The sequence below is a fragment of the Lampris incognitus genome, chromosome 9 (genome assembly GCF_029633865.1).
Source record: "Lampris incognitus isolate fLamInc1 chromosome 9, fLamInc1.hap2, whole genome shotgun sequence".
NCBI lineage: Eukaryota > Metazoa > Chordata > Actinopteri > Lampriformes > Lampridae > Lampris > Lampris incognitus.
The window spans coordinates 15,866,712-15,880,869 of NC_079219.1; the positions used below are offsets into that span (position 1 = coordinate 15,866,712).

Consider the following 14,158-nt stretch of genomic DNA (forward strand, 5'->3'; position numbering starts at 1 on the left):
ATACATGCTTCTTTTCACCTGACAGTGAGGAGTTTCACCAGGGGGACATAGCGCATGGGAGGATCCCGCTATTCCCCCAGTCCACTCCCACCCCGCACAGGTGCCCCGACCAACCAGAGAAGGCGTTAGTGCAGCGACCAGGACACATATGCACATTTGGCTTCCCACCCGCAGACATGGCCAATTGTGTCTGCAGGGATGCCCAACCAAGCCGGAGGTAACACGGGGATTCGAACCACCGATCCCCATGTTGGTAGGCAACGGAATAGACCACCACACCACCCAGACGCCCTACATTGGACAATTTTATGTTCTAATTCAAGTTTATTTTTCTAGTGAAAAATTTAGAGAAAAACTGTGCAGTGGTCTACCTACCTTTAGTGATAGTGCCCATGTTAAGGTGTGACAGAAGTTCTTCTGGTAGGTTCCCCAACAGGAACCCTGATCAGAGTGCACACACATTTCACAACACACACATTATAAATCATCTGTGTCAAATCATTGGGACACAGTGATTAATGCTTCGGGGACAGGGCACAGGTAGGAGGAGTCAGGGAGATGGGTTGTGTTTTTGAACTTGTATTTCCTGCCTCAAGTTTCACTTGGTCCACTCTGAGCCAACAAAAACCCTCCAGTTTGACATTTGTGACAAAGAGGACAGGGTGCTAAAGCAACCTGCAATATCTTTCACTCATACAGGAATGCAGTGAGGTTTTTTTTTATGCTGATTAAATAAAGATTTACTATTTCTTCACTATGATGCATCGACATCCCTAAAACAGAGATTATGTTTTACACATTTGTACGTTTTTAAAGTTGTGTAGACTTGTAAGGATGACAGATGATACAGCTTTCACTTAAAATTTTGTATCTCAACACTAAGAACTAGTATTCATTTGAATTTTAAGTTTGCTCTTACCAAAGCTTGCAGAGTATCTAAATGATGGGTATTTGATATGAATTTCAAGCATTTTTTTTCTAGGTTCAAATCAACCAACAGCTGTGAATGGATGTGCAGCACTTCCTGTGAATTGCAGAGGAACATTACTGCAACAGGTCTTTATGCATGCTCAGTACTCCAGGTAAGAAAATCAAAGAAAGTTGAATTAGTTCATCTGAACACAACGTTTATTGACAGATACGTTTCATCACTCATCTAAGTGACCTCTTCAGCCTAAACTGACTGCAGGTATCCCCACCCTTATAAACAATACAGTGGCATAACAACCGAAACCACCAACCAGTTTCATATGCAAGTATGGGTGTGACCATTAACTAGAGTTTTGATGGCCATGTGTACTATTCACAGAGGATTCGGGAATGTTTGCAATCACAGCATTGTAACTGTTTCAAACCCCAAAACATGCCGCACCAGAAGTCGGTCCACCCCAAGGATCGGGTCCCCCGGCACAAACAGAGCAATAAAGTGCACGCTGTAAAGTGCCAGGAGGGTTGCCGTGACTTATATATTGGGGTAACTAAACAGACACTGGCCAAGAGGATGGCACAACACGGAAGAGCTAACACGTCAGGCCAGGACTCCACCGTCTACAGGCCAGTGGCCACTCTTTCAAGGATGAGGATGTGCACATCCTTGATAGGGAGGCACACTGGTTTGAACGGGGAGTCAAAGAGGCAATCTATGTGAAGAGGGAATGACCATCCCTGAACCGAGGGGGGCACCTAAGAGTACATCTGTCACCATCTTATAATGCTGTGATTGCAAACATTCCCCAATCCTCTGTGACTAGTACACATGGCCATTGTTATTCTAGTTAATGGTCACGCCCATATTTACATATGAAACTGATCATTGCTTTTGGTCGTTATGCCACTGTATTGTTTATAAGGGTGGGGATGCCTGCAGTCTGTTGAGACTGAAGATGTCACTTAGTTGAGTGATGAAACAAGTCTGTCAATGAACATCCAGATGAACTGATTCAACTTTCTTTGATTATTGCATCAGCTTGGTCTAAAACAGTAGGCACTCTAAATAAGTGAAATTCAACAGCTCAGTACTGGTGAATTATACGAATATTAGCCCTAGCCCCGATGACATCTCAAGACAGTACAAAGTAGGGTCGCCCCAATACAAATATTTCGAACTTTGATACTTGTGACAGCCCTAGTAGGACTTAGGATTTGGGAGAGTCTGGAGCTACTTTTTACAGTGTAGTAAACATACCTATAAACATAGCAGCTCCTGCTCTGACCTCAGGCCAGTTGCTCTTGAAGAACTGGATGACTGAGTTGTGGTAGAAGTTTAGCATGCCGGGGAAGTCCTGGATCTATGAAACAGATAAAAAAAGAAAATAATTTAGCTCCATAGTTTTTTCTTTGCCAGACTCGAACTAAACTTTTTTTTTGTGTGGGACAAAACTTAACATCACATGAGCACTTGTTAGCGTAACCAAAAGCTTATGGTGATTGGGGACATTTTCTGGCCACATCAAGCCCCTTCGACAAGCTCTATATTTAAACATATAACACAGATTTACATGGCCCTTTTGCTCAGATTCAAATTAAGACAGGATAGTTCTACTTCCTGGGTTATGGTTTTTGTTCTGTGCAATTAGGATTCATGGTGCCACAATCAGCCCTGCTAAATCACTTATGAATATGAGCATGTGTGCGTGTGTATTTGTGCGCCTCACCAGATATTTAGTGAGATCATTGATGAACTCGCCATAATGCAGACCCTTGTCGTCAAGAAGATGGTTCTGGAACATGGCCGTGATCTGGTCTGAACCGACCACGGGAGCACATACACGCATTGAATACTTACATGCCTAAAACGTGCACGCACAGACACAAACAAGGAAACAAATCAGGATTTTGATGATACTGTAACTATCAGGGTAATGCAAGTAATATTATTGTGTCAAAGGACACAACTGTAAATCCTGTTCATCCATAGAATGCTTTTTTTCAAACAAAATGTGTGTGTGTGTCGATGCAAGATTCATACCTTGACTACCTGTGGGTTTGGGTCAACAAGGTGTAACAGAAGGCTAACCAGAACATTGTGGATCTGGTCTTTAAACACTGGCTCTCCTGAACCGAACTTGGACAGGTTTCCTAGAAGGAGGATGGATGCACAGCGGATCTCATCATTCTCCTAGAAGAGAAGGGCAAAACACATCATTTGTCTGTGTGTTTCTTGTGTACGTTTGTGTTAAATTGTGAGAAATTCCCAACTTTGCCTACAGGAGAGTGTCTGAGCCAAAGTAAAGAACAAATGGGAAACCTACATTCTCCAGGAACGGTTTGATCTTCATGAAGATATAGACCACTAGTAAATGGACGTTCTTCTTGTCCAGAAAGAGGAGTACCTTGGACAGACCTGACATAGCCTCTAGTGTTATCAGCTTGCCTAGAGAAAGAGAGAGACAGACAGACAGACAGACAGACAGGAACAGAGGGAGAGAGACTTAATAATCTCTTATTTCTCCTAGTTACCAGTTTAACACAGATGCTTTTTGTCTGTTTAGAAAATGGCCGACATATTTTGAACTTTGTGACATGTAATTTCTTGTTTTATCTGCTGACAGCTGCTTTGTGATGAAGCACTTTGTTTTGTTCATTTGTCTTTCTGTTTTTACACTCACTGCGAAGCACTCTGTTGTATTCATTTAAAAAAAAGCAAAATACAAATGAAATGTATCATCACCATCTGTAATGAACCTTGAAAATAAAAAAAAAACTGAAAGATTCAGCTAACCATCTGCCCAGACAGATACTGCTGTGATTCATGTAGCCTGACTGTAACCTCACCTTTTTAAATTCTGTTAAGAAAGCTGTTGTGGTCTTACCTGGATCATCCCTCTCCTCCATGCCTGAACTCATGGCTGCCAGCAGCTCCTTGGCATACTTATTGACCTGGTGGGCGAGGGATAGCGGGAGGGGTCGAAAGAAGGACAAAAGGAGAAATTAAAAAGGAAGAAATGAAAATAGGAAAGAAGGGGGGGGGGGTGTATCAGAAAGAAAGAAAGAGAGACCAATTCATATTCATAATTCAATCTATTACTACTACTTTTGGGGTCGCCACCATGGATCATCCGTTTCCATATTCATATTTCAATATCAATTCAAATTCATAATATTCCCAATACATTTTTTAATCATATTTTCTTTTTGTCTATTGTTCAGTGACTGTTGGGTTTATTGCTAAAACAAAGGAAACTGAATCTCATCTCAAACATTTTAATGGCCAATATGCGACAGGTTAGGCAGGCTGTGCGTATATGTCAGCCTGATAGTGTGCGTGTGTGTGTGATATGTGGACAGCGTGTGCGCACACTTATGTAGTACCTTTTCAGGTGATCCCACACCTATATTGCCAAGCCCTCGCACGGCCAACATACGGACTGTGCTGCAAGGATCTGATATCCTCTCCATCATGTTGTTCATCAAGACATCCAGCAACAACAACTCCGTCACCACATGGTGGTTTAAGAGCTGGCCACAGAGAACATCAGGCACAGAGAGACACGGAGAGGGAGAGGGAGAGAGATATCATGTTTGCATGACAGCTAACGGAAAAAAAAAAATCGTAATTTTAATTAATAAGCTTTAGCAACATAATAGCATGGGTTAATACTTTAACCAACCAGGATTTTTTTGCCTTTCTTCCTAATGTTTTGTTTACTTTATTTTATGTGTGTGTTTTGACATGAGTGCGTGTGTGTGTGTGTGTGTGTGTCTGTCACCTCGGAGAAGAAAGCAGTGACTGTGACCCTCTGGCATTCATAGATGTTGTTCAGACAGGGACACAAACACTCGACAATGGAGGGCAATCTGGGACCCGCGTACTTAGCCATCACCCTGGAGGCGAGAAGCGAACAAATCAGAGACCAGGATTTATATACTCAGTAGGTACATGCAAGGAACAAAACCCACTTTTCCCATGAAGCACAGTGATCAGGAGAAAGCCACCACGTGAAACCATATTGATTTCACCTATTAACCCCAATCTAGTCAATATATCGATATTTTGTCGATATTGTAATATAAGACTAGATATCGTCTGGGATTTTGGATATCGTAATATCGTGACATGAAATAATTTTCTTTTCATGTTTTAAAGGCTGCATTACAGTAAAGAGATGCAATTTTCTGAACTTACTAGACTGTTCTAGCTGCTATATTATTTGTCTCTACCTGTTTGGAAATCATATCTACGCCACTAATGAGTGTTTATCAAAAGTGTCATTGTATAAATATTTTGTGAGAACACCAATAGTCATCTCTACATCTATCTATCCATTATCCAAACCGCTTATCCTGCTCTCAGGGTCATTGGGCGGCAGGCGCAGAGACACCCTGGACAGGCTGCCAGGCCATCACAGGGTGTCATCTCTACAATATTGTCAAAATATCAGTAGAGGTATCGGTCAAAAATATCATGATATTTGATTTTATCCATATCGTCCAGCCCTAGATACAAGACAGTTGGATTGCAAAGTCCTATGGCTCAATACAAAGGGAGGGGTTTCTGATGTTTTGTAACACTTCGTGGCTCCGAAGGTTTTTGTTTAAAAATGGATTTTGGGTTTGACTGCAATGATCACTTTTTTTTAAAAACTACGTCAGCGGAAAGCGAAGCAATCATCTCTAATGTATTTCTGACCCTTGTGTAGCGACACCTTTACCAAACTGTTGTATGAAATTTTATCTCCCTACCAGACCCCAGGCAGAGAGCCACATTAACAGCAAGCAGTACTCATAATAGCGATATTATCAATCTGACATATTTGAACATGACTATCAGTTCAGCTAATCCAAAGATATCAAACAGGTTTCATGAATATGTATGTGTGTGAGCGCACATATGTGTGTGTGTGTGTGTGTGTGTATATATATATATACACAGTATACCTGGCCAGAAGTGTAATACCAGCAGTGTGTGTACTCTCTTCCTTCATTGTGTCCCAGGCATTATCCTCGTCCAGCTTTCCAACCACCTGTTCCAGTTGGGTGCGTGCTAAGAGGATACGCAGTGCATCCACTGCTACCCTGAGGTATTAGACCACAAGATTAACCCACATCGTACAGATGTGCTAGAAATCACATCAGCATCGTGGCCTATTAAAAAGAAACAATAGGACTACTTTCTTATAATGTTTTGATAACTCTTCACCCACCTGTAACTTAAACCCTTGAGTGGTTTTTAAATCGATTTCTAAAGCTGGTTCTGAATAATATGTTATCCTTACGGAGGAGCGGGCGAAGGGGGGGAAGCAGATACTCACCCTGCCACATGGAAAGAGGCAGCACTTTTATTGCTGTTCGGGGCCGACACCCCGACACTGGCTCCCAGTCTGACGACAAGACAGGAGAAGAGCTGAGGGAAGAGAGTGACGGCTGCCTCCTGACTCTGACCATTTAGTAACAGCTCCTTAAGACCACAGGTTATCTGCAGAGTGAGAACACAACATACAACACGCACACCGATCAATTTCTGTCAGCTGGAGGCAGAGAGTTGTAGTTTGCAAGACAGAAGACTGTTTTGGTTAAAAGTAAATGATTCATGACACAGGGGTGTTGAGGTTTGCACTATTGCACCACAAGAGAGAGGTTCCAAGGTTTGAGTCCAGGTTCTTCCTGATTAGAGTCTGCATGTTGTCTGCATGTTGTCTCCTGGTTCATGTGGGCGTCCGTCCACATCCGCAAACACAAAGTGTTCGGTTTGGTATCAGACACTCCTGCTGTCACCCTTGACGAGGACACGGGGCTCAGAACTTGGGGTTGGGACCCGGGAGCCCCACTGTCACCGCCCATCAAATTATTTGGTTTGGTCAACTTCAAAGATGAATAAAGTGCGACTTAACTTAACTGGTAAACAATAAAACTGATGCATTCTGCTCATCTCAGTCTCGAAATATCTGGCAATTCAGTGCAACCCATCACACCTACAGTCCAAAAACCCTAGATAAATATATTGTTATGTTTCTTTTGTTTTGGGGGGTTCCCCCTTTTTATCCCCAATTGTATCCGGCCAATTACCCCACTCTACCAAGCCGCCCCGGTCACTGCTCCACCCTACCACATACCTCTTCCGATACATGGGGAGTGACCCGCCGCTTCTTTTCACCTGACAGTAAGGAGTTTTGCCAGAGGGACGTAGCGTGTGGGAGGATCATGCTATTCCTCCCTTCTTTATTCATGAATCGAGAAATAAATTGGACCAGAATGGAGACAGTGGTGTGTGTGTGTGTGTGTGTGTGTGTGTGTGTGTGTGTGCACGCGCGTGAGAGACTTACAGCTAATGGCTGACTGTTGGCAACCTTGGTAAACCCCGTTCTCATCATTGATTCTTTCTTGTCCACGTAAGGTGCCATGACACCTAACTTTTCCATCACCATTTCCATGATCTGATTGGCTATGAGGGGATCTGCCCCAAGGGCCATCCACATCTCACTGGTCCAGCTGGGCAAAGGAGACAAAAACTACAACTTTATGGTGCTGCTGTCAAAGGTCAGTCCACTGAATAATATAATAACTTTGTGCGAAAAAGACAAAAATTATTTTCTGACAATTTTGCATAGTGAGCAATTAGTGTTTCATTTTTGATACGAATTTGTTGACAAGGCTCAACCGAGAGTGCGAGACTGTGTGTGTGTGGGTGGGTGTGTGTGTGTATATAGGGGGGGTTAGAGTGGTGTGTACCTGTCAAACGGTAGTGGCTGGTTGGCAAGTGTATTAATGACAGTCTGAAGATGCTGGGTAGCCAAAATTAGAACCGTTTGTCCCACTGCCACTTTCACCTAAGCATGGAAAGAGCAAGTAATTAGCTCCTTCAGTGTGCTATATCAATGAATAATTTATGAATGTGCAAATTAGTAATGGAATCTTAAAAATATCACAAATATTCATCCTGTCTTGTATATTCTGACCTGCTCTTCTGTGATACTCTGCAGACGCAGATGCAGCACCTCCAGCATCTCTGGAACCTGGTAAAAACACACACACAAAGCAGAACGTAATTGTGTGAGACGTTCAGACAGACAGACAGACAGAGAGAGAGAGAGAGAGAGATATCGGTATCCGAAAGAGACCTTTGACCTTTAACCAAGTCTTTAATGGTCCAATTTTCCATTCACATTAAAATAATAGTAGTATTAACACAGATGCTCACACACACACACACACACATATACATATATATATATATATATATATATATATTGAACAACAATCCCCATACACAGCAAAAACAAAAGATACCATCCTTCCCTTTTTCAGAAATTAAGTAGTAGTAACTGGTTTTCTACAGTGCCCAAGACACCTCCATGTCCCCAAACAGAAACAAATTCTTTCAAGTTTGAAATCATTTTGAAATACGTGAAATCAGTTTTCGACCGAGCAGCCACGAGACCCCTAAACATGAGTGTAGCATCTGTGGACCCTGTGCCTTTCATTTTGTTTCTTCTATTAAGCCAAATGCTAATTTTTGCCTGACCAATCAGAAAATTAACCAAGATCTCCGAGAGAGACACACACACACGCACCAATTGTTGTTCTATTGCATCAGTAGTATCCCCACACTTTTGAGTATATTTGAAACAAAAAAATTAAACAGTTGTACACAAGCAGCTACATAGGTATTGGACAGCAACACAAAGTGTGTGTGTACATGCATTTTCGTACCAGTTCTTGTAACCCAGCTCCTCGGCTCTTCAGCAGAGTATTGAGAATGACAGAGGAAGCTCGACAGCAGTTGGCCTGACTGTCCACTAGTCCTTCAAACAACATGAACACCACCGTCGTCAACTGCTGCGGGGGCAGACGCTTGCTCATTACCTATCACACACACAAATAATAGATGTGGTCACATGAATACAGGGGTGCATGGTCAGACAAAAATAAACATGAAAACCTGTGTGCACCAGTTAACACAGGTGTATACAGAGACAAAGACAGAACGTAATCCATATTTTGTACATTGCAACTCACAAGAACTTAACAGTAACAATGCTAAAGTCCCTTTCCATCTGACTTTTCATTTACAACGGGACACTTGTTGCATCTGTCAGGTGCTACCCAGTGCACACGTTACAGCGTTCAGCACTTTGTAATCCACGAGTTCTGACTCCAGTGGTGGTTTGAGTGGAATCTATTACAAAAGAAAGCCTGCAGACTTCACAGACACAATCCCCAAAACTTTATCGAACATTCAATACAAAGCATTGAGCAGTTTGACTGACTGATTTGTTTACAGCACGATTGATTGTATGTGCTTTCTCACTATGTGGGGTGTAAAACTGGCACAAATAAAAAAATTACGTTGATGCCATTAATGTTCTATCTTAAACAAAATTAAGAGGGTTCGAGGTTTAATAACAGAGGAAGAAAGAACAGATTTAGGGGTGAATGCTTTGGTAAAGAGTATGCTGTCAATACTGATCAGGAGATGGAAAGTTAAATTCAAACTTGTGAATCTGGGCAGTTGAGTGCCTGGCTGAAGGGAACAAAGTCTACCTTTGTGAGGTCCGAGCAGGCCTTGTAGAGAACAGTGTGGTCGGGGTTTTCTAGTTTGTCACGCAGGGGCAGTATGCTTTCTATGCCCTCGTCCCTGTAATCATGGTAGAAACCTACAGATAGAATAGTATCGGCAGGTAAAGATAGACAGAAATGAGGACATCAAACAGTAATCATAATAACTAAGGTTCAGTAAGGTATTCTTTACTGAACCTTACAGCTGACCAACAGAGTGAGAAATGGAAAGCTGGGGTTAAAGCTGGACTAACTGCAATATAATATAATCTATATACTAATATACTAACACCCATCCATCCATTACCCAAGCCACTCATCCTAATTAGGGTCGCAGGATGCTGGAGCCTATCCCAACAATCATTGGGCGGCAGGCGGGGAGACACCCTGGACAGGCTGCCAGACCATCACAGGGCCCCCACACACACACACACACGCGCACACACACACACACACACACACCCTTGGGACAATTTAGTATGGCCGATTCACCTGACCTACATGTCTTTGGACTGTGGGAGGAAACCAGAGCACCCGGTAGAAACCCACGCAGACACGGGGAGAACATGCAAACTCCACACAGAGGACGGCCCAGAATGACCCCCAAAGCTGGCCTTCTTGCTGTGAGGCGATCGCGTTAACCACTGCGCCACCGTGCCGCCCAATATACTAACGTAATATACATAATTCCCTAATAATAACTCATAATAGGGCTCAATAATATGGCACTTCCAAAGTGCTAATAAAGGTTAGGGGGCTCTAGTGTCCAGATGGTACAAGGCTGGCAGTAGCGCTAACACAGACGTGGTGTCAATTTCGCTGGGCATGAGGTGGTTTTTCTCTCGCCTGGATGCATTTGCTCATTTTCCGGGCTCGCCATGACATCACTTGCGCCGAAATGGGCGTGGGGACACAGTAAAGGCTGTATCAGTCAAAATCAGGTGGTGCATTGCTAGTTTGGTGTCAAATAAAACCAAATATTATGCCTGCGTCTCCGCCTGGTCAGACCAGGTCTTAGTGCAGACGCAGGCGTTGTGTGGTAGTTTCCGGGCTCTAGGCGAAGGTGCACTAAGAAAAGACTCATCCAAAATTACACACGCCATTTTTGTGTATGTTATGTTGTCCTATTTCGTGAATAATTTCACAAATGAATACTGTCATAAACTTTGTTTTTGGGGGATTCCCCCCCCCTTTTTTTCTCCTTAATTGTCAATTGTACTTGGCCAATTACCCCACTCTTCCGAGCCATCCCGGTCTCTGCTCCAGCCCGTGCCGATCCAGGGAGGGCTGCAGACTACCACATGCCTCCTCTGATACATGTGGAGTCACCAGCCACTTCTTTTCACCTGACAGTGAGGAGTTCGCCAGGGTGACATAGCGTGTTGGAGGATTACGCTACTCCCTCCAGTTCCCCCTCCCCCTGAACAGGCGCCCCGACCAACCAGAGGAGGCACTGGTGCAGCGACCAGGACACATACCCACATCTGGCTTCCCACCCGCAGACACAGCCAATTGTGTCTGTAGGGATGCTCGACCACGCCGGAGGTAACACAGTGATTCAAACCAGCGATCCCCATGTTGGTGGGCAGCGGAATAGACCGCCACACTACTCGGAAAGCTCGTCATAAACCTTTTTAGTCAAAAAACAAAATATCTGCACGTGTATCATTGTCTTCAAACATGAAACAGGCAATGCGTGTCATTATGCATGGAAAACAACATGGTGACGGGGATTTCAATATTTCAATTAACACCCTTCACCCCGAGAGAACAAACTGATTGTCTAGTGTAATCGATCCGCGATCCAACTATTTAAGGTTTCCTGCTGTGTTCACAGAATGTGCAAGAAAGAGAGAAAGACGCTGGTGAGAACGAAGACACGTTAAACGGTAGCCTGTCAAATAATCATGTTTGCGTGTTGTCCCATATCACATTGGAATTAGTGTTAATGTATGTTGTATATGCACTTGGTGACTCTGCACCTCCTGAACAAGGACATCAGTTTCTTCCTTTTGAGAAGCTTTTTTGCCTTAGCCAGTCTGGACTTTGGACGTCCATTACGAAATTGACAGTTCGCCATGTCAGAGAGCGCGCTGCTTTTAAAGGGAATGAGAGGAGCTGACTTGATTGGCTGTATGTGAAGACAGCCCCCACCACTCCTACTGATAATTTATTCCTTCTATTCCAACGCTTTTACAACTGCACCTCCATTGCACCCGATTATGGGCAGCACAGCGTGTCCCAAAATTAGCAAAAAAGTGTTGGCCACACCATAGACTGACTTGCACCATGAACAAGCACCAACGCCTTCGACTTTGAAGTCCTAGGTCTCTTTTGGTACTTTTAGTTGTAAAATAGAATTAATACACACATATATATATATATATATATATATATATATATATACACACACACACACACATACAAAAGTATAAAATTGCAGCATTAAGATAAACAATAACAAAGGCCTGACTAAACTGAAGGAGGTGTTGTTAAAGAACTCAGTCCTTTCAATTCAGGGTTATCTCCAGAGATAATGCCCATCACTCGGTGTTATCCTCCATACACCTATGTGCAAGGGTAAATTGAGCAATCACATGTTCATAAACAGCAGGTTTATAGGAAGTTGGTGGAAGTGACTACTTCCTCATCTAGCACTTCACTGCAACATGTGGTGGAGATCTATGGTAACATGAGATCAGCTGGAAGATACCCCTTTTTCTGTAAACAGAAGCTTGACTGATTTTGCCTCATTTTATCTACTTTCTGATACAACTGTATGTGCTTGAGTACCTTCATATCGGAGCTGTATATACAGCAGTTTGTATATACAGTCTATAGCTGCAATGCGTACAGTAAGATGTGGGTCAGAACATCGAGGAGCCAGTCGTCCCAGCATAGCTCCCAGGTTGTTGAAAGATATCATGTTCTATAAACCAGATCCACACAAACAAAGAATTACTTCACTGAACTGGTTAGTCACACAATCCTTTAAGGGCATACAGCTAACTGGTGAATGCTGGGGCCAGTTTTTTGCTGAGTTTTAAAAGTTATCAATTCTAGCAATCTTAAAGTCTGTTCACAAGAGACAGACCCATGTTAAAGGTAAGTAAGACAAGATTATTACAGGCCTGCAACAACGCAGAATGAATGTTTAGATTTGATCCACCGACAACTCAAAACCCAGCCAAGTCTGAGGGAGGGCACAAAATGGCTGCAACAAAGTGCAGATGTAGTCGGTTGGAAAATCGGTTATCCAAGCAATAGGCCAGAACATGAAGTGTGTGTGTGTGTGTGTGTGTGTGTGTGTGTGTGTGTGTGTGTGTGTATACCTTCACAGTAAGGTTATCGAGATAGTAAGTCAGCAGGTGAGCGGTGGTGGTGACAGCTCTCTCTCTCTCATGGTCTTGGCTTGAGCTCACCCACGACTCAATATGCTGCACATGACAATAAATAACTACGTTAGATAATACAGACGGGGACGGTATACAAGTATTTTTCATTTGATTTCTTTGATTTGGTGGTGGTGGTGGTGGGGGGGGGGTCTGTAGGCTGGAAGCCACGCCAAAGCCTACAGGTTGCCTCACCATCCTCTGTTTTCTATGTTTTAATTTTTAATTATTATCCTTTCTGATGCTGTAGAGTTTGATGTGTTGGAGATCTTTCATTTCAATATTGGTTAAGATTAAAAAAAAAAAAAAAAAATCACACCCGCCCAACACGCGAAAGGTCCTCGGTTCAAAATTGGGTGGAAACATTTAACTTTTTCAATGAAATCGCTAGAAAGAAAGAGAGGAACATACTGCTACAGTATATTTTGTTACATATTAAGTCATGCTTGTTGATATGTTTTGTTCTCATTTCTATTTCTTAGTTTATCTTTTATTTCTATTTGTTTCTGTTTTTCTTGTTTCTATTTTCATGTTATCTTGTCAGTGTTTAGTTTTTTCTTATTAGAGCGTGAGTGTCTGTAATAGAACCCAATTTTCCCTCAAGGAAGAGTAAATTATTCTGGTTCTGATTCAGCGTGTAATGGCTGTACCATACCTGATTTATTCTTATAAGAGTCAATACACTGTAACGGACTGAGTGACATGTTAGTTTTTAACTGTTATGTTACGAGTATCACTGTGTTTGTTAAGTGTAACTGTGTTACCATGTTGTTTGTACATTAGAAATTGTTCAATTAAAAAAAATAGAGGTATACAATGCTATGCACACAGAAAAACATTTTGTAAACTGAAAACATTTACTAAAAGGTTCAACTGTTAAAACGTCCTAAAAGATCAACTCACTAGAACTAAAATGACATGAAATCTTATATCAGAGTAAGTCACAATAAACGTGATGTAAAATGGGGAGATTTGAGTGATCTGCATCTGATTAACACTTCAACAGTCCCGCATCATTTTTTCCCTTTTACTGTGATTCACCCTCATTTATACAAATTAAACAGAGAAGGCTGTTTAACCAACTTTTCTAACATTCCTTTTTTATTTTTTTTTTGCTTTTGAGGCTCTAGATTGTTAAAACTTAACCAAAAAAACAAAACAAAAAACAACAACTCCAACCTAACCTCAGCTGTTTGCCTTTTTCCCATTTTTGGAAACTGAACCATTCATTAATCTGCTGCATTCGACCCATTATCAGTTTCTGAAAAGCT

At 42.3% G+C, this 14,158-nt stretch overlaps 1 protein-coding gene across 1 annotated transcript in view; it reads right to left on the reverse strand.

The window, feature by feature from the left end:
- mroh1 (maestro heat-like repeat family member 1) overlaps positions 1-14,158 on the reverse strand; it is a 47,584-nt gene that overhangs the window by 2,940 nt on the left and 30,486 nt on the right. Inside the window, exons 28-44 of the mRNA XM_056285718.1 lie at positions 12,828-12,932; positions 12,289-12,424; positions 9,481-9,593; positions 8,650-8,802; positions 7,896-7,952; positions 7,669-7,766; positions 7,263-7,428; positions 6,252-6,415; positions 5,878-6,015; positions 4,710-4,824; positions 4,312-4,458; positions 3,813-3,879; positions 3,252-3,373; positions 2,969-3,118; positions 2,655-2,789; positions 2,186-2,288; positions 376-441 (exon numbers count right to left, since the gene is read on the reverse strand). Coding sequence (XP_056141693.1) covers positions 376-441; positions 2,186-2,288; positions 2,655-2,789; positions 2,969-3,118; positions 3,252-3,373; positions 3,813-3,879; positions 4,312-4,458; positions 4,710-4,824; positions 5,878-6,015; positions 6,252-6,415; positions 7,263-7,428; positions 7,669-7,766; positions 7,896-7,952; positions 8,650-8,802; positions 9,481-9,593; positions 12,289-12,424; positions 12,828-12,932 — 2,035 coding nt within the window. The remainder of the gene's footprint in view (positions 1-375; positions 442-2,185; positions 2,289-2,654; positions 2,790-2,968; positions 3,119-3,251; positions 3,374-3,812; positions 3,880-4,311; positions 4,459-4,709; positions 4,825-5,877; positions 6,016-6,251; positions 6,416-7,262; positions 7,429-7,668; positions 7,767-7,895; positions 7,953-8,649; positions 8,803-9,480; positions 9,594-12,288; positions 12,425-12,827; positions 12,933-14,158) is intronic.